The sequence below is a fragment of the Cydia splendana genome, chromosome 4 (genome assembly GCF_910591565.1).
Source record: "Cydia splendana chromosome 4, ilCydSple1.2, whole genome shotgun sequence".
NCBI classification, from domain to species: Eukaryota; Metazoa; Arthropoda; class Insecta; order Lepidoptera; family Tortricidae; genus Cydia; species Cydia splendana.
In genome coordinates, this window is record NC_085963.1 from 15,266,496 (window position 1) to 15,288,558 (window position 22,063).

Here is a 22,063-nt window from a genome sequence, read left to right on the forward strand (position 1 = left end):
ATAAAATTGCGCAAAACCTAGTATGGGCTTAGGCTGATAACTTTTAGTCCTAGATTTGAGCTAGCCTGGTTCTTTGAATTTCAACATTAGTTTGCAAGATGGTAGCACGTCTTATGCCGCTTCTAAAAATACTAGTAGGAATGTGTGATCTCTACAATTTCTGAAAGAAAATTGAGCAAAACCTAGTATGGGCTTAGGCTCATATCGTTGGGACCTAAATTTGACGTAGCCTGGTTCTTTCAAATTCAACGTTAGTTGGCGATATGGTAGCACGTTTTATGCCGCTTCTAAAAACACTAGGAAGAATGTGTGATCTCCACAAGTTCTGAAAGAAAATTGAGCAAAACCTAGTATGGGCTTAGGCTCATATCTTTGGGACCTAAATTTGAGGTAGCCTGGTTCTTTCAAATTCTACGTAAGTTAGCAATATGGTAGTTCGTTTCATGCCGCTTCTGAAAATATTAGTAAGAATGTGTGATCTCTACAACTTCTGAAAGAAAATTGAGCAAAACCTAGTATGGGCTTTGGCTCATATCGTTGGGACCTAAATTAAACGTAGCCTGGTTCTTTCAAATTCAACGTTAGTTGGCGAGATGGTAGCACGTCTCATGCCGCTTCTAACAATACTAGTAAGAATGTGTGATCTCTACAACTTCTGAAAGAAAATTGAGCAAAACCTAGTATGGGCTTATTCTCATATCGTTGGGACCTAAATTAAACGTAGCCTGGTTCTTTCAAATTCAACGTTAGTTGGCAAGATGGTAGCACGTCTCATGCCGCTTCTAACAATACTAGTAAGAATGTGTGATCTCTACAACTTCTGAAAGAAAATTGAGCAAAACCTAGTATGGGCTTAGGCTCATATCTTTGGAACCTAAATTTGAGGTAGCCTGGTTCTTTCAAATTCAACGTTAGTTGGCAAGATGGTAGCACGTCTCATGCCGCTTCTAAAAATACTAGTAAGAATGTGTGATCTCTACAACTTCTGAAAGAAAATTGAGCAAAACCTAGTATGGGCTTAGGCTCATATCTTTGGAACCTAAATTTGAGCTAGCCTGGTTCTTTCAAATTCAACGTTAGTTGGCAAGATGGTAGCACGTCTGATGCCGCTTCTAAAAATATAAGTAAGAATGTGTGATCTCTACAACTTCTGAAATAAAATTGAGAAAACCTAGTATGAGCTTAGGCTGATAAATTTTAGACCTAGATTTGAGGTAGCCTGGTTCTTTCAAATTCAACGTTAGTTAGTAAGGTGACAGCACGTCTAAAGCCGCTTCTAAAAATACTAGTAAGAATATGTGATCTTTACAACTTCTGGTAGATATCTAAGAAAAACCTAGTATGGGCTTAGGCTCATATCTTTGGAACCTAAATTTGAGGTAGCTTGGTCCTTTCAAATTCAACGTTAGGTGGCAAGATGGTAGCACATCTTATGCCGCTTCTGAAAATATTAGTAAGAATATGTGATCTCTACAACTTCTGAAAGAAAAATGCGTAAAACCTAGTATGGGCTTAGGCTGATAACTTTTAGACCTACATTTGAGGTAGCCTGGTTCTTTCGAATTCAACGTTAGTTGGCAAGATTGTAGCACGTCTTTCGCCGCTTCTAAAAATATAAAGAAGAATGTGTGATCTCTACAACTTCTGAAATAAAATTGCGCAAAACCTAGTATGGTCTTAGGCTGGTAAATTTAGACCTAAATTTGAGGTAGCCTGGTTCTTTCAAATTCAACGTTAGTAGGCAAGATGGTAGCACGTCTCATGCCGCTTCTAAAAATATAAGTAAGAATGTGTGATCTCTACAACTTCTGAAAGAGATTGAGGAAACCTAGTATGGGCTTAGACTGATAAGTTTTAGACCTAGATTTGAGCTAGCCTGTTCCTTTGAATTTCAACATTAGTTGGCAACGTGGTAGCACGTCTTATGCCGCTTCTAAAAGCACTAGTAAGAATGTGTGATCTGTACAACTTCTGAAAGAAAATTGAGCAAAACCTAGTATGGGCTTAGGCTCATATCTTTGGAACCTAAATTTGAGGTAGCCTGGTTCTTTCAAATTCAACATAAGTTGGCAATATGGTAGCACGTCTCATGCCGCTTCTAACCATATTAGTAAGAATGTGTGATCTCTACAACTTCTGAAAGAAAATTGAGCAAAACCTAGTATGGGCTTAGGCTCATATCGTTGGGACTTAAATTTAACGTAGCCTGGTTCTTTCAAATTCAACGTTAGTTGGCAATATGGTAGCACGTTTTATGCCGTTTCTAAAAATACTAGGAAGAATGTGTGATCTCCTCAACTTCTGAAAGAAAATTGAGTAAAACCTAGTATGGGCTTGGGCTGATAACATTTAGACGTAGATTTGAGCTAGCCTGGTTCTTTGAATTTCAACATTAGTTGGCAAGATGGTGGCACGTCTTATGCCGCTTCTAAAAAAATAAGTAAGAATGTGTGAACTCGACAACTTCTGAATGAAAATTGAGCAAAACCTAGTATGGGCTTAGGCTGATAACTTTTAGACCTAGATTTGAGCTAGCCTGGTTCTTTGAATTTCAACTTAAGTTGGCAAGATGGTAGCACGTCTTATGCTGCTTCTAAAAATACTAGTAAGAATGTGTGATCTCTACAATTTCTGAAAGAATATTGAGCAAAACCTAGTATGGGCTTAGGCTCATATCTTTGGGACCTAAATTTGAGGTAGCCTGGTTCTTTCAAATTCAACGTTAGTTAGTAAGGTGACAGCACGTCTAATGCCTCTTCTAAAAATACTAGTAAGAATATGTGATCTTTACAACTTCTGGTAGATATCTAAGAAAAACCTAGTATGGGCTTAGGCTCATATCTTTGGAACCTAAATTTGAGGTAGCTTGGTCCTTTCAAATTCAACGTTAGGTGGCAAGATGGTAGCACATCTTATGCCGCTTCTGAAAATATTAGTAAGAATATGTGATCTCTACAACTTCTGAAAGAAAAATGCGTAAAACCTAGTATGGGCTTAGGCTGATAACTTTTAGACCTAAATTTGAGGTAGCCTGGTTCTTTCAAATTCAACGTTAGTTGGCAAGATTGTAGCACGTCTCTCGCCGCTTCTAAAAATATAAAGAAGAATGTGTGATCTCTACAACTTCTGAAATAAAATTGCGCAAAACCTAGTATGGTCTTAGGCTGGTAAATTTAGACCTAAATTTGAGGTAGCCTGGTTCTTTCAAATTCAACGTTAGTAGGCAAGATGGTAGCACGTCTCATGCCGCTTCTAAAAATATAAGTAAGAATGTGTGATCTCTACAACTTCTGAAAGAAAATTGAGGAAACCTAGTATGGGCTTAGGCTCATATCTTTGGAACCTAAATTTGAGGTAGCCTGGTTCTTTCAAATTCAACATAAGTTGGCAATATGGTAGCACGTCTCATGCCGCTTCTAACCATATTAGTAAGAATGTGTGATCTCTACAACTTCTGAAAGAAAATTGAGCAAAACCTAGTATGGGCTTAGGCTCATATTTTTGGGACCTAAATTTGAGGTAGCCTGGTTCTTTCAAATTCAACGTAAGTTGGTAATATGGTAGCAAGACTCATGCCGCTTCTAAAAATATTAGTAAGAATGTGTGATCTATACAAGTTCTGAAAGAACATAGAGCAAAACTTAGTATGGGCTTTGGCTCATATAATTGGGACCTAAATTTGAGGTAGCCTGGTTCTTTCAAATTCAACGTTAGTTGGCAATATGGCAGCACGTTTCATGCTGCTTCTGAAAATATTAGTAAGAATGTGTGATCTCTACAACTTCTGAAAAAAAATTGAGCAAAACCTCATATGGGCTTAGGCTCATATAGTTGGGACTTAGATTTGAGGTAGCCTGGTTCTTTGAATTTCAACGTTGTTGGCAAGATGATAGCACGTCTCATGCCGCTTCTTAAAATACTAGTAAGAATGTGTGATCTCCTCAACTTCTGAAAGAAAATTGAGTAAAACCTAGTATGGGCTTGAGCTGATAACATTTAGACGTAGATTTGAGCTAGCCTGGTTCTTTGAATTTCAACATTAGTTGGCAACATGGTGGCACGTCTTATGCCGCTTCTAAAAATATAAGTAAGAATGTGTGATCTCGACAACTTCTGAATGAAAATTGAGCAAAACCTAGTATGGGCTTAGGCTGATAACTTTTAGACCTAGATTTGAGCTAGCCTGGTTCTTTGAATTTCAACGTAAGTTGGCAAGATGGTAGCACGTCTTATGCTGCTTCTAAAAATACTAGTAAGAATGTGTGATCTCTACAATTTCTGAAAGAATATTGAGCAAAACCTAGTATGGGCTTAGGCTCATATCTTTGGGACCTAAATTTGAGGTAGCCTGGTTCTTTCAAATTCAACGTTAGTTAGTAAGGTAATAGCACGTCTAATGCCGCTTCTAAAAATACTAGTAAGAATGTGTGATCTATACAACTTCTGGTAGATATCTAAGAAAAACCTAGTATGGGCTTAGGCTCATATCTTTGGAACCTAAATTTGAGGTAGCTTGGTCCTTTCAAATTCAACGTTAGGCGGCAAGATGGTAGCACATCTTATGCCGCTTCTGAAAATATTAGTAAGAATATGTGATCTCTACAACTTCTGAAAGAAAAATGCGTAAAACCTAGTATGGGCTTAGGCTGATAACTTTTAGACCTAAATTTGAGGTAGCCTGGTTCTTTCAAATTCAACGTTAGTTGGCAAGATTGTAGCACGTCTCTCGCCGCTTCTAAAAATATAAAGAAGAATGTGTGATCTCTACAACTTCTGAAATAAAATTGCGCAAAACCTAGTATGGTCTTAGGCTGGTAAATTTAGACCTAAATTTGAGGTAGCCTGGTTCTTTCAAATTCAACGTTAGTAGGCAAGATGGTAGCACGTCTCATGCCGCTTCTAAAAATATAAGTAAGAATGTGTGATCTCTACAACTTCTGAAAGAAAATTGAGGAAACCTAGTATGGGCTTAGGCTCATATCTTTGGAACCTAAATTTGAGGTAGCCTGGTTCTTTCAAATTCAACATAAGTTGGCAATATGGTAGCACGTCTCATGCCGCTTCTAACCATATTAGTAAGAATGTGTGATCTCTACAACTTCTGAAAGAAAATTGAGCAAAACCTAGTATGGGCTTAGGCTCATATTTTTGGGACCTAAATTTGAGGTAGCCTGGTTCTTTCAAATTCAACGTAAGTTGGTAATATGGTAGCAAGACTCATGCCGCTTCTAAAAATATTAGTAAGAATGTGTGATCTATACAAGTTCTGAAAGAACATAGAGCAAAACTTAATATGGGCTTAGGCTCATATAATTGGGACCTAAATTTGAGATAGCCTGGTTCTTTCAAATTCAACGTTAGTTGGCAATATGGCAGCACGTTTCATGCTGCTTCTGAAAATATTAGTAAGAATGTGTGATCTCTACAACTTCTGAAAGAAAATTGAGCAAAACCTCATATGGGCTTAGGCTCATATAGTTGGGACTTAGATTTGAGGTAGCCTGGTTCTTTGAATTTCAACGTTGTTGGCAAGATGATAGCACGTCTCATGCCGCTTCTTAAAATACTTGTAAGAATGTGTGATCTCCTCAACTTCTGAAAGAAAATTGAGTAAAACCTAGTATGGGCTTGGGCTGATAACATTTAGACGTAGATTTGAGCTAGCCTGGTTCTTTGAATTTCAACATTAGTTGGCAAGATGGTGGCACGTCTTATGCAGCTTCTAAAAATATAAGTAAGAATCTGTGATCTCGATAACTTCTGAATGAAAATTGAGCAAAACCTAGTATGGGCTTAGGCTGATAACTTTTAGACCTAGATTTGAGCTAGCCTGGTTCTTTGAATTTCAACGTAAGTTGGCAAGATGGTAGCACGTCTTATGCTGCTTCTAAAAATACTAGTAAGAATGTGTGATCTCTACAATTTCTGAAAGAATATTGAGCAAAACCTAGTATGGGCTTAGGCTCATATCTTTGGGACCTAAATTTGAGGTAGCCTGGTTCTTTCAAATTCAACGTTAGTTAGTAAGGTGATAGCACGTCTAATGCCGCTTCTAAAAATACTAGTAAGAATGTGTGATCTTTACAACATCTGGTAAAAATCTGAGCAAAACCTAGTATGGGCTTAGGCTCATATCTTTGGGACCTAGATTTGAGGTAGCCTGGTTCTTTCAATTTCAACGTTAGTTGGCAGGATGACAGCACGTCTAATGCCGCTTCTAAAAATACTAGTAAGAATGTGTGATCTCTACAACTTCTGGTAGATATCTAAGAAAAACCTAATATGGGCTTAGGCTGATTTTTTTGAGACCAAAATTTTACCTAGCGTTGTTCTTTCAATTTCAACTTGAGTTGGCATGGTAATATCTCGTGTAATGCTGCTTTGAATGTTATTAGTAAAAAAGTGTGATCTTTATAATTTCACACTCATAATTCATTTGTGAAGTTAGCAGCCTAAAATTAAATTTTACATTTCTTTAAATTTTAAGTTGTTTTTGGTCTCTGGTGGGTCAATTTTGATAGATTTGTCATTTGTGTCACTTGTTATGTTCTTATTTTCCTTAAACAACATAGTTTTCGTTGTTTATTTTCAATTTTTAATAAGACGATTTAATTTGGTCGGGTTATCATGGTCAGCTAACTTTGGGCTGCTAACTTCACACCGGTATGAAACAGTAATGTGTAAAGCTACTAAATAACTATATTTTGTCGGGATTAACTATATGCCATTAAGTATGCTTAAGCCTTATTTCATAAATAAATACTTAAATAAATTATTTATTTATTTATTTCATACTTATATGTGACATGATAATTAAAAGGTTTAAATTATTACACTAGGTATCCTTTTGCCTTTTGTGGCAATGAATGTAACATTTTCAATCTACTCGGATTTAAACGTTAAGACAGGTTTAAATTGTACTAATAACTCCGGGTTTAACCGGTTAACCTAGAGTTAGTGGCTATCCCCGATTGGCGCAAGTGGCCCTTAACGGCGAAACATAGTAGCAATACCATTTGAATTGTCACAACAATCACATGTTTGACAGATTTTAAAACCGGAAGATAACATAAAATGTGTTTTAAAGGCGGCTGGCCAAATTTTGGAGTTAGCGGATTGTGGTCAGATACAAACGTCAAATGTCAAACAACAAACACGATGGAAAACATGAAAACAATTATGCACTACTGCATCTGTATCCTCTATGTGAAAGTCACAAATAGATTGACCTACTAGAATAATGTAATTAATATTGCATCAGCTTTACACTTAGCACGTTTTATTAGGCCTTTGTTCTATTTTTACGGGATTATTATATATTTCCTTTCCTCGAACACTTTAATGCTATCTTGGTTGCTTATATTATTCTAATACTTTAAGGTAGTTCGTATTCTCTCTGTCCCTCTTTCGCTCCCTCAAAAAACAATTGATAGAAGTTTTCAGCTCAAAAGAAATATTATTTATGCAGTTCATTTCCAATAAGTAGGTAATTAAAACTGTTTTAAGTAAAACATTTTTGGAACTTAAATATCTACTTATTTTGTTTCAGATTTTAGCACGCCGCACTTATAACATTCAAACGAAGTTTAAAAATAATTTAAAGAAACATTAGTATTTAAATTATTTAGAAAGTTCGTTTGTAAGTTATAAGTGCTGCATCAAATACAGTGGTATTTTGTATAGATAAATTAACTACTAATAACTTTTAAATCTCTACTAGCTGCTAAAAATCACTAGAAAAAATGAGGAGTGTCTTTTCTCTCTGAAAACCATACAAAATAAGCCATTTTAAAAAGACAGTTTTTTACCCAGATGCAAGTGCTCAAGGGCTAATAGTGTGTTTATTCTAATAAATTTTGCACATAAACATAAAATGACCCAGTAATGGGAACCATAATAGTAATGGTTAATCTAGTTTATTTTGATCGTATAATAAAATTGCATGAGACTTTTATAGCTGAAAAAATGTACTTATCAAAAACTTTGTCCAAATCATATTGTCCTCTCCTGCAGCACTGCTGCATGCATGGGCTCGAAACAAAATTTTCAGTACATTGGCAGAGCCGTGTTGCTTACCCTAGTAATAGCCCTTTTCACATCTGTTATATTCCTACCCGTCAAATAACAAATAAAAAAAATCGTAATTTTTTTCTTTCAGTACAAACGGTATTTCTTGTATTTGGATTTAGTTATTGTAGAATATTACCATATAAAATTAAACTACATTAGTATTATGCATTAAATATTGGTGATTTTTAAACTAAAACATTATTTTTGTACAAACGCGAGAACCTCAAAAAATGGTCTGTCTAGACGAAAACATGTGCACCGGGGCTCGTAGTCAACGAACTAGAATCGTCGCTGCGCATGGACGTATATCTCAGGACTGGACTTACGGGCAATAAGAATGAGGTATGAATGTGGCCAGTACATGCAACGGTGCGACACCGCTACAACGCGATTAGTTGATGAGTTCGCATCACGCGCACTATTGCTCGCAACTAGTTGCGTTCGACTACACGATTGGCTCGAATTCGTGAGTGACACCGCTGAACTAGTACCATTTTTAGTGCCCGTAAGGCCCGTCCTGAGATATACATACGTCAATGTCACTGCGAGTAGGTCATGTACACAATACACATTGATCCTATTTTAATATTTGTGTTGTTATCTAAGGTCGGCTGGGTGAAAGCAGACACGAAAGCCATCCAAGCCATTCACGAGCACGTGATCACACACAATCCCCGCGTGTCCGTGTCGCACGCGGACCACTCGACGTGGTATCTGCACATCAAGAGCGTGCAAGAGGAAGATCGGGGCCAATACATGTGTCAGATCAACACGGATCCTATGAAAAGTCAAGTAAGATATATATATTCTTCTTCTTTTAAAGGGGTTTTCATCAAACTTATGATGGTTTTGCAAATGTCAAAAGTGTGCTCGTAGAACATGATGTTGTTCGGTAGTTGCTTGTAGTAAAATCATTTACTATCTATTATCTATTTATTATTATTATTATTTGTATCTCCTTGGATATCACGGGCCTATAATCCCGGCTTTTTGATAGGCTTGCGTGGGGACACAGATCCAACACGTAGAGGCCCCTTGGAGAGCTTTTATGTCATGTAGAACGCCTGCTGGAACCCGTTCACAGGTGCTACAATAGACACCCATGAACCGGTCTCAGCAGGCATTGGGACTATTGTAGAAAAAGAGAACAGTATACCGGTCTATGGATTGAAGTTTGGGTGGACTATGAGACTGGGTTATTACAAAGACGTACGGACACCTGCCATAACAATGTTCACACAAGTTATCGAGGCAGGTGGTGACTTGCCGCGCACTAGATGGGCCCCTGAAACTGCCGTCGCGAAGACGACCAGGAGCAACATCGGTGTGAGCGGCTCAGGGGTGTCGAGAGGTGTACGCCGCTTTCTACCCAGTGGCTGTTAGCAGCCATTGTGCCAACTCGCGTCTTATGCATCTTTCATTTCCACCCCTGGAGCATATAGCTCTAACGACTCCTCTCTGGACGGCCAATTAAGGCAAGCCAGAGCTGAGAGTCCTGCGGGTCCCCTTGGGGTCCACTCCGACCGACGAAGACACGCCGGAGACGGAGACCCTGTCCGACTCTCGGGAGCACTCGGGTCCGTGGGGTCGTTACTTCCCAACAGCTCGCCACAAGCTGCCCTGCGGGCTTATTATTGTTATATATTTTATTTATTAAAGTCCATCTATCAAGATGGACTTTAATAGCCACGATGGATTAGGTATAGGGTGTTGACTAAAGAGTGGTTAAACGCGTTTCAAGACTAATTTTTCTTTTGGTGCACGCATCCACATTAGAGTCTGTGCGGGATGAGAAGAGTCGTGGAATGTAATGCCTTTACATTTCACGACTCTTCTCTTTCCACACAGACTCAAATTCACTGCATACTAATATAAGCTACCAATTTACACTTTGAACAACATTTATGGGCAAAAATCAAAAAAATATTCTCGAGACGACATCGCTATTTTGAAGTTCAACCGAAAACGAAGTTTTTTTTTAATGTTTTAACTAAAACCCGCCAATTCAAGTAAATTTTGGCTGTTCCCTGCTTGTCTGTTCAAAACATTTTGTGATTGTTTGTTGGATAAATGTTAGATCTCAAAATATACACTGTCTATGCAGTCGACGGTAATAGAAATAACCTTACATCTATTGGGATTTGATTTTAAAGTCAGACCAAGAATCGTCTGCAGCGGATTTGATAGCCCACGCAGTGAAAGTGTTATTTTAAACGACAAATTTCTATGAAATTACGACGTATAAATGACACTTGCACTGCGTGGGCTATCAAATCCGCTGCAGACTTTTTTTTGGTCCGACTCTAGTTTTATGTGCCCTTGTAATGGATATAATCATCATATCACTCACTTAAGTTTAAATACATACAACTTAAAACACCAGCCCTAAAAAAACATATGATTGAACGCTGAATTAAGAATTTTGAGTAATATGACAGAAATATATTCCTTTCCGTACTTCTAATACAAGTGCCTACTTGTAGGTGCACGAGTATACGAGTAAAACGGTACTGATAAACGTCAGAAGTTTAACATGAAATTCATATTCCAAAAATGCGAAAATGAAGCCGTATTCAAGCGCTGTGGAGCAAATTGGGTCTCTTTCGCTATTCATCATTTTGCTTCGATGCATGAATCGTTTAGGTGTCTATTAACGAGAGGGAAGAGCTCTGTCCGGTATGTCAGAATCGGCTAATTGTGACTGCAGGATCATATCCTAAGGGGATGAAATGGGGGATGAAAGATGAAACTTACTAGGTATAGAAGGTACTAACATGGAAAACGGAGTCACTTCAATGATTTTTACGCGGAATAAGTTGCGAGAGAAGTATATCTATGTAGTAAGTAGTAAAGAGAGTTTATACGTAGTAAAATAAGTATTAACCATATTTTGATGCCTATGTACGAAGCGGGTAATGTTTATTCTGAGAATAGACTTTCCCCAATTACAAGTTGGAAGTAACATTATATTTTGCCTTAATTATCAACATGCGCGCGCAAGCAGGTACACAAAGGAAACGCCTGTGCTCTCAGTTAAGTCCATTAACTACTACATACAATGCTCATTACCTACTTTAAAAGAATTTCGTATCTCGTAATGTCGTGTATGACGGCTCTTTGGCACTTGTAGCGAGCATTTTCCATTAAATATTAGATAATAAGTATACATTACATACATTTTTATTTTCAAAAATGAGTATCAGTAATGCGACAATTTGTTACGATATGTTAATTAAGGCTGTCTCCATCAGAGATGTGCGAGGATGAGTAGCGAGAGATGTGTGTGTTAAGAACCAATAGAATCACTTGATATACGTATACTCGCTCAGCGCAGCTGTAGTCGGCAATATTTCATTAATTAATAACAAATACATCCCTCGCTACGCATCCTCGCACATCTCCGGTGGGAACGCAGCCTAACCATACGATATTTAGTAATCATCTCATATGTTTTGTTCAAGTAGGGTATTTTCTACTATAAAAATAACTTACATGTAGTATAACTATAATACATCACCACTGCATCACACCAATCAGTACGAGCGAGATAGCCTGCGATCGAGTTTACGCAGTCGCTGACGTAAACGTCAAGTGGTAACTGGTGGTTCGGCTACAGTAACATTTGAACTAACACAAATCACTTTACAGATGGGCTTCCTAGAGGTGGTGATACCGCCAGACTTCGTGCCAGAGGAGACGTCTGGTGACACGATGGTGCCGGAAGGTGGCACTGCCCGGGTGGCGTGCAAGGCTCGCGGGGTGCCGCTGCCGCGGGTGATGTGGAAACGCGAGGATGGCCAGGAAATCGTAGTGCGAGACCATACGGGGTCTAAGACTAAAGGTATTTACATTTTAGAGATGTATATTTAAGTACTACTTACTTCTTAAGTAAAGTGAAAACCCTATTGAAAGAGTGGCTATCTCCTCTTGTTTAGGTATGGATATCGGTCTAAGCTATCTACATAGATTTTCAATTCACTTTACTACATCACATTTAGATTTATTTCGTTTCTTTGCAGTACGTACAAAGTAGTACATTATATTAGCGATTATAGTTTATTTAAGTGAAAATGTGGCACAAAAGCGAATTTTCAAAGGAATCGAATTTTAATACCGGAATATTCCGGATAATATTCTGTTCTTACCCGTTATGATTTACGAAGGTTATTTCAGTTATGTAGTCCTAAGCTAAAACTGTGGTATTTTCTCTTGGTTCAAGAAATATTATGTTATATTAACTGTCTATTCATTTCTTATTGTCTTTAGTTAGTTTAAATAGAATGCGATCTAATTTGTCTTAATTTTCAAGTTTTTGATTAAGGTAACTATGTATATGATCAAATATCTTACGATAACTACTTTTGTCACTGTAATAAATACAGATATTTTTATCTCTACAAACAAAGAATGTTAACAGCACGTATAATAATATGTTTACAAATTGATATTAAAGTGTCTGGATGCTAATAAAATCAGCCAAACCAATATCCATGAGATACTGCAATACAATACAACCGTGGGCTGAAACGTGGGAACAAAGTATATTACCCAATTGATTACGTTAGGGGAGACCGTGGTGAGTTGTCGATTTTTTGGAATCTATTAACTAAAAACTAGGTCGCAATAGCGCGCGTTTGTTCGTTGAAGTTGCGAGCTGACAAACGCACACTGTTGCGAGCTCACTAACAGTTATTAGATTCCAAAAAATCGACAATGTCACAACTCTCCTCTGTCACAACTCACCTCGGTCTCCCCTAAAGTATGTCGATGTCCGTTGTACTTACTCATTGTATATTTCGCAAATTTCACCTAATGCGAGCGTTCCTGATAAACACCATTAATCCACAGTGTACGAGTTCTAAGAAATAATAAATTCAAATGATATTGCCAGGTTAAGCGTATTTTTATATAAGTAAGTAAGTATATATGTTAATGTTTAGTTTATTTATTTTGCTAGAACTGTTTGTTTTCAATAAACAACAGTATTATGTTACATTTATGTAGGTATAAGTTAATGTGCTAAACATCCAAGAAACGTTTTAGGTATCTATTTGACTAGTCGGCCTCGGGTGACCTTATTTTAAACCTAATAGATAAACTGAATGTATAGTTAAGAGATACGTACTTAAAATACATATAAACACCATTTCAAAAAATGTAAAATTATGTGAATCGAGTACCTAATTATAGTTACTCGTTTGGTAGCCACAATGTTTTTAAGGAATCGATGACGAAATTAGTTTCATCAAGTTCATGAAATTTTGATTTGACTAAAATGACCTAGACTTGTTATTGGGCTTTTCTAAAGCGCTGATAGTGATTCCCTTTAGAAATGATTTCGATTCATAAATAACTGGTGCCAAAAAAGCAATCTGACTCGTCGTAAATAAGCAGAAAACATCCCCAATAAAACCAACACTGGGGCATGCGACCTCAGAATAATAAATTGAATTGAAACCTCATATATGATGACAACCTCACAATCCATATTACTGATACATATATTAACATAGTTACCATAAATTACGAAGTCTGCGAGAGCACAATATTACATGTAAGGAAATAAATTGCTGCTTGGTAAACATACGGCGTAGTGCTTACAGTGAAAATTTTGAAATATAGGAGAGAAAATCTAGTACTTATGTAAGATATAATCGAACATAATTTTAATGCAGATTTTTATGTAACTTACCTGAGCCCTAACTAATCTGTTTGTTTTAAAAACTTACTACTTGTTAATAAATATATAGGTAACTATATATTTAAATATTTAACACCTCTGTGGACACTGGACGCTTATAGGTAAGCGTAATGGCATTGTTCTTTCTATTGATCAAGCATAGTGTTAATATCACTTTCATCAATTTTCAGATAGTTAATACTCGTAATTTTGTCATCCGATACCTAATACCTATAATCATAATTCTGGTTACCCAGAATGACTAAAAACACAAGAAAAACCGCGTACACTGTTAGTATACCAACTGTATCACAAGGGTTCCGATTTGATATCTATTTATAGATATTGTATTAACTAGTCAAGAGTAAGAATGACAGATTTTGTTTCACAAAATCGCAGCATGATCAATATACCATTAAAACACGCAAAATTATTTCATTTGTCGTTGTTTATTCGAGCTGCAAGTAGTGCATTGTTTTTCAGGAATATGTATAATAAAACGTCTATGTGGCCGCATTCATGGCACAATGAACCGCGGCGACTATTCTCGGGATGAGTTTCGTCCAGTATTGTTTAAAGTTTGTCGTAATTAGTAGAGTTCCGTGCTGAATGGAGTCCTAGGTCTCATTGTGTGAACTCTGAAACCATTTTAATGGTTAATTGAAAAAAATTGAAGCGCCATCGAAACCGTTGGAACTTTTGAATTATGTTTTTCCGTCTAATTACTTGAGGCAGGGTATCTCCGTCAAGTATTTTAAGCAGGTTGCGTACGAGACAGTGACAGCCTATTACTTAAGCTAAACAATGATTTATTGTGCTTAAAGTAAAGAGAATCAAGCACTGTCTGCGCGAGAACACATGTACGCGGTACAGAACTGACAGTATTGCTTCGCGAAAACTCCATTATTTATCACTAGACACGACACCGCTCGAGATTGACTTACAAGTAGGGATGTACCGACTAGTCGCCGACTCATCTCCGGCCTCATTTGTAGTCGGCGATTAGTCGGCGACTAGTCGGCCAAAATGGCCGATTAGTCGGCACTTTATAAGTGACAGAAAAACAGGGCAAAAAGAAATAAACAGCAAATATTTACCTTAGCTTTTCACCTATTTTACCCAAATTCATATTTAGGGTGCCTACGAAAACTTTTTTCGAATTATTGACAGTGTGGTCGCTTTCTTATGTCCGATTGTCCGGTTGTCGTATGAAATATAGCCTTAGGTTTATTTTTTTATTTTTTTGCTTTACCACCTTTTTTGCCTTTAGGAAGATGAATAGCGCGACGATAGGGGTAAAACGATTTTTTTAAGTGCACCTGAACCGAACTTATACGAAACTATCGGCGGAAATCAATAGTCGGTACATCACTACTTACAAGCCTATTCGGATTTCGAGATATCGACTAGATGTGACTTGGATATCTAAGTCATAACTTGTCGAAATCGTTCAAGAGGACCTCCAGAATCGCGGAAACGTCAAATTTGACATATCTATCTTACAAATATCTTTAAATTATACGTATCGTAACTTGTTGAAGTCTAGTAGAAATCTAATTCATTTTCCGAATCGAGCCGTAAGTCCTGGTTTATACACAAAACATTTTTTTATGAAATTTTTACAATCCTTTTGACATAATTTTACCTACGTAAACTTAACCATTCAATCAAGCTTAGCGTTGATAAATATTTTTAAATTAAAATAGTACTTATAATATACAATACTTATTACAATTTCATTTGATAAATTATGTCTAGTAAGATTATGGATATCATTAATTATTTGTGCAACAATTTTTAGTATTCAGTAACAATGTGTTTTCCCGATGGTTACGGCAAACACCATTTCTTTCGACCGCCAGTATTTCTTTTCCCAGCAACTTTTTCCATTATTTTCAGTAGCACGAGATATGCAACTTTACCTTACTTTTCCGGCCAACCCGATGAAGAGGAGAGTTGTTGACTTTCTTAGTCCAAAATACGGACTTCATGTCACATTTTAGGAAATGTAAAGTTTGTAGTAATGTCAGTACCTACCTCAAACGTAACCCTTATAGGATCATTCGTGCGTCTGTCTGTATGTCTGTCCGACCATTCCCCTCCCCCTCCTAAAATTTTGAAAAAAAAAACACAAAATAGTTATTTACCTATGCAGTCAAGCGTGAGTCGGACTTAATTACTTAGATTTTGATCCGACCCCTACGGGTTTTTTAAAGACATTTCATTCACGTTCCACATAAAAAATACATTGTTAAAAATTGAGTAATCTACGGTACCCTTGGAACGCGAGTCCAACTCGCACTTGACCGGTTTTTTTAACAAGGACATAATATAATATATGTCTTTCCCATTATGTAATTTTTACTAACTGTTATTACTATTTCCTCAGTACTCACATACAACGGCGAGGTACTCAAGCTAACGAAGATATCCCGTTCGGAAATGGGGACATACTTGTGCATCGCGGGCAATGGCGTCCCACCTACGGTCAGCAAGAGAATTCACATCAGCGTACACTGTAAGTTCATATTTTAGCTGTGGTTGTTATTATTTTTATGAACTTTTCAAGAGAAAGAATTATGTAGACCTATAAAAAGATACTTTATATTACTCATAATTATAAACAAAGATTAATTGACTGTGTGAGATGAGTAAAGTCTAAGAAAGAAATAATCGGGCCTCAAGTTTAATACCTGAAATAAATGGCGCTGTGCGGCGCCATATATTTGTGCTCACTTAATTGTTAGACAAGGATTTGTCTTAGACTTTACTTATCTTATATAATCCATGAATCTATGATTATAAGTAACAAATGATTCTTAAGAAGTAGCACGGACGAACATTGACTTACGATGGATACCTACTAGAAGGGGCATCCAAGTTAACAAATAGGATCTTGATATGATGTTAGTGCAGTGCATCTTACCAATGCGGAAAGTAGTGGTTTGATAATAATGTACAAAATAGAGATTGCGCAAGGCACCGACGTGAAGTAAGTACCTGCTCACCTAGCTAAGGCATCTGACTCACATACGGAGATTAACGGCTCGATTCGGAAAATGAATTAGATTTCTACTAGACTTCAACAAGTTACGATACGGATAATTTAAAGTAATTTGGAAGATAGATATGTCAAATTTGACGTTTCCGCGATTCTGGAGGTCCTCTTGAACGATTTCGACAAGTTATGACTTAGATATCCAAGTCACATCGTCGATATCTAATGTAGATCTAGTTGATCTCTAAATCGTCTCAAGATCTTGTAATTATCTCAAAATCCGAATAGGCCTGTAAGTCATAAGCGAGTGACTACGATCTAACTCATCAAGAAAAAATGTAAGAAAATGATTCTTAGTGAATTCTTACAAGATTAAGAAGCAATATTCGTAATACCTATTAGGTAGGATTACGCTCTATTATTTCTGTTCAATATATCAGTATAAAAAATCAAGAGAATATTTTAAACTTAGACTTCTCAGTTTTACCATACGTTAAATAATTATTCCTGATGAATAAAACGTACGTCTAACGCCAGTCTTAACATATTTCAGTTAAATCCAAGAAATCAAACTATTTAATTACTAGCTTCAATGCGGACTCTCATAGTCTACTATCCTGTAGTATGCTAGGTTCAACCACGGGGCCATTGAACCATCGTTCATATTTTGACAACTACACCGAAATATGTCAAATATGCACATGTTTGTGTGCCTTAAGCATGCCTCGATCTGTTTACCAGTCAGCAGCAGTTTATCATCAGTCAGCCGCTCGCCGCCAATGAAACAGTTTTCAAGCGACTAAAGTAAAATATTGCGAGTTAACGTTTTTTATTATTTACAATAGAATTGCCGTTATCTTTTGATAAAATGCACCCTTGTCCATTTTCCGATACAATTCCAATTTTGAGCAAAAGTCCATTCCTCGATTTGTCAATACATGACCATTTCTTGAGACCATTCTCGACCACAAACTCTCTCAGCGATTGACTACTTGCTTACACTGCAGGCGAAGGCAAACAATTGCCGAGATTGTTTGCTGTTCGAGAGAAACAACAGCCGATCGCTCGAAGCTTACCCGTCGTGAGTCAGACAGCCTTATGTAGTATTTATATTGCACCTCGAACCTAAGTGAACACGGTATTTACATAAAGGTCGAAAACCGCGAGGCTTTAGGCGTTTTTACTAAACGGTCATTAAGCTTGGTTTACCTGTGAATACTCAATTTGTATTTTGTACTGTATGAAATCATTTAAACCGTGTTTTTTATTCATATTCATTCAAAACCTTGGTGATTAAGTGCTATACGATGGGTACATTACAGTAAAGGTATATTTGATGATTTACGTAAATTACATTGCATATTCATCAATATTAATAGAATGACTTGTAAAATACATTTATATTTGTTTTGTTATTTTATTCATCTGTATCTACTTGTAGATGTGTATTCAAATAACAGCAAACTCATACTGTAAAAATAGATTTAGCTTTTGAAAATGAATACATCAGACTAGTTTTTATGTTGCTGGATTCGTCGATCTATGAACTCAAAACAAAAACGGCCGTTTTAACTTTGGACGCATAGATTGACGAATCCAGCAACATAAAAACTAGTCTGATGTATTTAAAAGGTACTTAAACACAAAATACAGTACGTAGCGGCCCCCTTTTTTGAATATCTTTCGTTGAATTTAAATAATCACGATTATTTAGCAGTGGCACTAGTGTGCACGTTCACGGTGCACGGGCTCTTAACACTAATACACTTATATTAGGTCCTTACCTATGAAATTGGCGTTTTTGTTCATAGATATAAGTCTGATCCTAGTTTTTTTTTTTTTTTACAAAAGTACATACACAATTACAATAAAACTACAATATGATTTCGCCAAACTGCTTGACAGCAATTAATTGTTATTTTTTATTGTTAAGTGTTCAGAATTAAGCCTTGAAAATAGGTCTTTTCATGTGCTGTCGGTTCGAGTATTAAAATTACTTATATTTTTCTAATGGTACCAATTTTCAAGAAATGGAGATATTGAAAACATACCTTAAAGGTGTCAAAAATTACTGGAAAAATTTTGTTTGGTTTGAATTAGCCATCAAAAAAATATCCGCAAAATTAATTGTATGGAAATTCGTGTTTCGTTGAAATTCTCCGGACAAAACGCCAATTTCATAGGTAATGACCTAATATTATGCTTGCTACATTTTATAATGGTGCCCTTATTTATTAGACTCATCAACGTAGTCTACATGTGAGATGATTAACTAGTCTACAAGCACCCGCCGAGCATGATGCCTCGAGTAACGAGAGCCATAATATAAATACCACACCACCGCAGACTTAGATAAAGAGGCTATGTAGTATAACGACAATCTTGACATACCTCTCCCTCTCTCTCTCTCTCTCTCTCTCTCAACCCTTTAAGTGTTTTTGTGCCCTATTACAAATTTGTGAATATTGACTAACGGTCGAGACTGGTAAATTGTATATCCAACTTCATAGTTAGTGCGCAATTCCAATACCAGCTACAGTTGGAATTTAGTCCATTTGTAACGGGCCTATAATAAAAAAGGTGCGCCCCACGGGTTGTTTTCAGTATAGCGCTTCAGCAAAATACGTTGGCAGGTTTGTACAATCACCATTTCGGTTGCCTTAATAAAGCTTGATCCACATTAATACAATGTTTCCTGTGTCATACAGTTCACCCAGTGATTCAAGTGCCGAACCAGTTGGTAGGCGCTCCGCTCGGCACTGACGTCACGCTTGAGTGCTACGTGGAGTCGTCACCCAAATCCATCAACTACTGGGTTAAAGACCCTGGTAACTATTTTGCCTATATATGTACTTAGATATATTTTTAGGTAATTTTTTTGCCTATAGAATCTTTTAGTAGGTATTTTCTAAGTTTTATTTTTATTTTATATATCGTCGTCTGCTACCCAAACACAAGCTTAATTAATCTTACTACAAGATTAGGTACATTTGTTTTGATATTTTTATTTATTTATATATCGGCCATTTCGAAAAAATAAATGTTGTCTTTGTTTATTCGTTCCCATATGTCACATTTATTTATTTAAAATAGTTTAGATATTTTTTTCATTACTAGTTTTAAAACTGAAAACTGGGTCGATATAAGCCACGTTTTCCTATGCTTTCTTTAAAAAAATATTCAGAGAACATCGCCCGAACTATCCAGGTCAGAATGATCTGATTACCAACACTTTTAACTAATTAGTTAATTCTAAAAATATAAAACCTATTCCTCCTTATTCCCTTTCGAAAATAGATAAACAATATATTGTTAGCTCTGTTAATGTAACAACATAAAAAATAAACTCTAAAAATGTTCTCGGGTGTTGTGTTGTTCAATGAATGTCGAAAATATAGACAGTATCTTATTAATTAAGTAGTCAAATCTACGAAAGACAATCGCAAACTACCAGGAATTCTCTTAAGGTACCGGACAAGACGGCGTTAAAGCAAAACAAATTACAAGAAAGCCATAAAACTTCTAGGTGTCTGAAGCAAGTTTTTACATTTTTCATAAAACTTCTACTTCGCAAGGTGAAATCCTAATATTGAATTTGAAGGCGGGTGTTTTAGCAATAAATTGTTTCGCAGGTGAGTTGATAATACCCTCGGAACACCATGAGATGGCGGTGAGGCAGAAATCCATGTTTGAGGCGGAGATGACGATGACCATCAAGAATATCCGACGCGACGACCTGGGTAGTTACATCTGCGTTGCCAAGAACTCGCTCGGCGATGTGGAAAGCAAGATTAGATTATATGGTAGGTGCATTTAATGTTTTTATAATGAGATTTTCCTCGTTTCCCAGTTTCAAGTGCTCATAGACTAGGAATCCTCTAGACGGAGTTTAGAGCAATTATTTCATGAAACCGATGCTGCCAAAAATACGGGGGTGCGGGGGACGAGGTGAGCGAGGTCCCGTGCCGTGATTGGTCCGTTCAAAGACACGGACGTCACACAAAGACACTTTCGACTCGAAAATGGAGTAAAACTACCGTATTTGTGGCAGAGGGGGTAGAGCCACTATTGCTCAGTCTGGAGGATGTCTTGTCTGTGCAAGTACTTAACTGTATAACTTTCATCTTTACCTGTGAGCCGAAAAAATTATGATGTTTTTAGTATGTATGTTTTATGTTAATATTATTTTTATGCATGTACATAATATAATATAATAGGCTTTGCAGCCTAATTTACTTAATAAATTATAACGTGAAATAGGATTACTTGAACATATGTGTAATTAATGTTCTGGTAAAAAACATGTAGTTTAATTTGGATACACAACGCCGCCAGTGCAACTAATGTTTATGTGACCACTATGACACAGTATGAGTGTTATTTTATTTTTTATGACCATTACAAAAAAATGTCATTATTATTACATAAATTATAACCTTTAAGTTCAGCATAGTTATAGTCATAGTTATACATAGTTATCTTTCTACATTTTGATATGCCCAATTGCACATAATACAAGTTATTATAAAGCATATACATAAATTATAACCTTTAAGTTCAGCATAGTTATAGTCATAGTTATAGTTATCTTTCTACATTTTGATATGCCCAATTGCACATATACAATTTCTTAATTTCCAACTTTGCTCGTAACCCTTTCCGCGAACTGTATATTACACATTGTACACAGAAATACCTGGAAACGACAGACACGTGTACCAGTACCCGGACGAGCGGATTGTGCCCGACGACGACTACGGAACAGAAGTCTACGAGGACGACGAACACGACGAGAAGAGCAACCGGGTGCCCGACCGGGCCAACAAATGGTACGCAAACGACGGGAAGGTCGTTACGGCGGCTAACGACGCGGCCAAACCCGCTTTCACGATAGCGGTCTTCCTAACTGTACTCGAAACACTAGTGCTGTAATTATGCGTTGCGTATCTGTGTTATTTTTAGGCCTAGAAGGGTCGCGAATTTGATCACTTATCGACGTCGATAAGACATTATAGTTAACGTATGTTGGAAATTTTCTCTTGTCTTGACCTACGACGATAAGCGCTAATCGCGATCGTTACGATGTTTTGTTAATATATATAAATAACCTGTTACTAAAAAGCAATTCATAGACACTTTAATTTTCCTATCTTGGAAGCCCATATTTTCAAAAACCTGTATGTATGGTAATGGACTACTTTAACGATGACAAACGATTTCCTTGGTATAATTAAACATAAGAATGCCAAATCGAATACAAATAACGAAATAACGACGAAGAATATTTTAGAAGTAAAATTTATTTGAACCAGTAT

General features: G+C 36.7%; 1 protein-coding gene across 1 annotated transcript in view; it reads left to right on the forward strand.

Moving 5' to 3' along the window:
* LOC134789985 (lachesin-like) overlaps positions 1 to 21,774 on the forward strand; it is a 110,772-nt gene extending 88,998 nt beyond the window's left edge. Inside the window, exons 4-9 of the mRNA XM_063760724.1 lie at positions 8,677 to 8,862; positions 11,719 to 11,911; positions 16,140 to 16,268; positions 19,457 to 19,576; positions 20,381 to 20,551; positions 21,439 to 21,774. Coding sequence (XP_063616794.1) covers positions 8,677 to 8,862; positions 11,719 to 11,911; positions 16,140 to 16,268; positions 19,457 to 19,576; positions 20,381 to 20,551; positions 21,439 to 21,680 — 1,041 coding nt within the window. The 3' untranslated portion in view covers positions 21,681 to 21,774. The remainder of the gene's footprint in view (positions 1 to 8,676; positions 8,863 to 11,718; positions 11,912 to 16,139; positions 16,269 to 19,456; positions 19,577 to 20,380; positions 20,552 to 21,438) is intronic.
* The last annotated feature ends 289 nt before the right edge of the window (positions 21,775 to 22,063 follow it).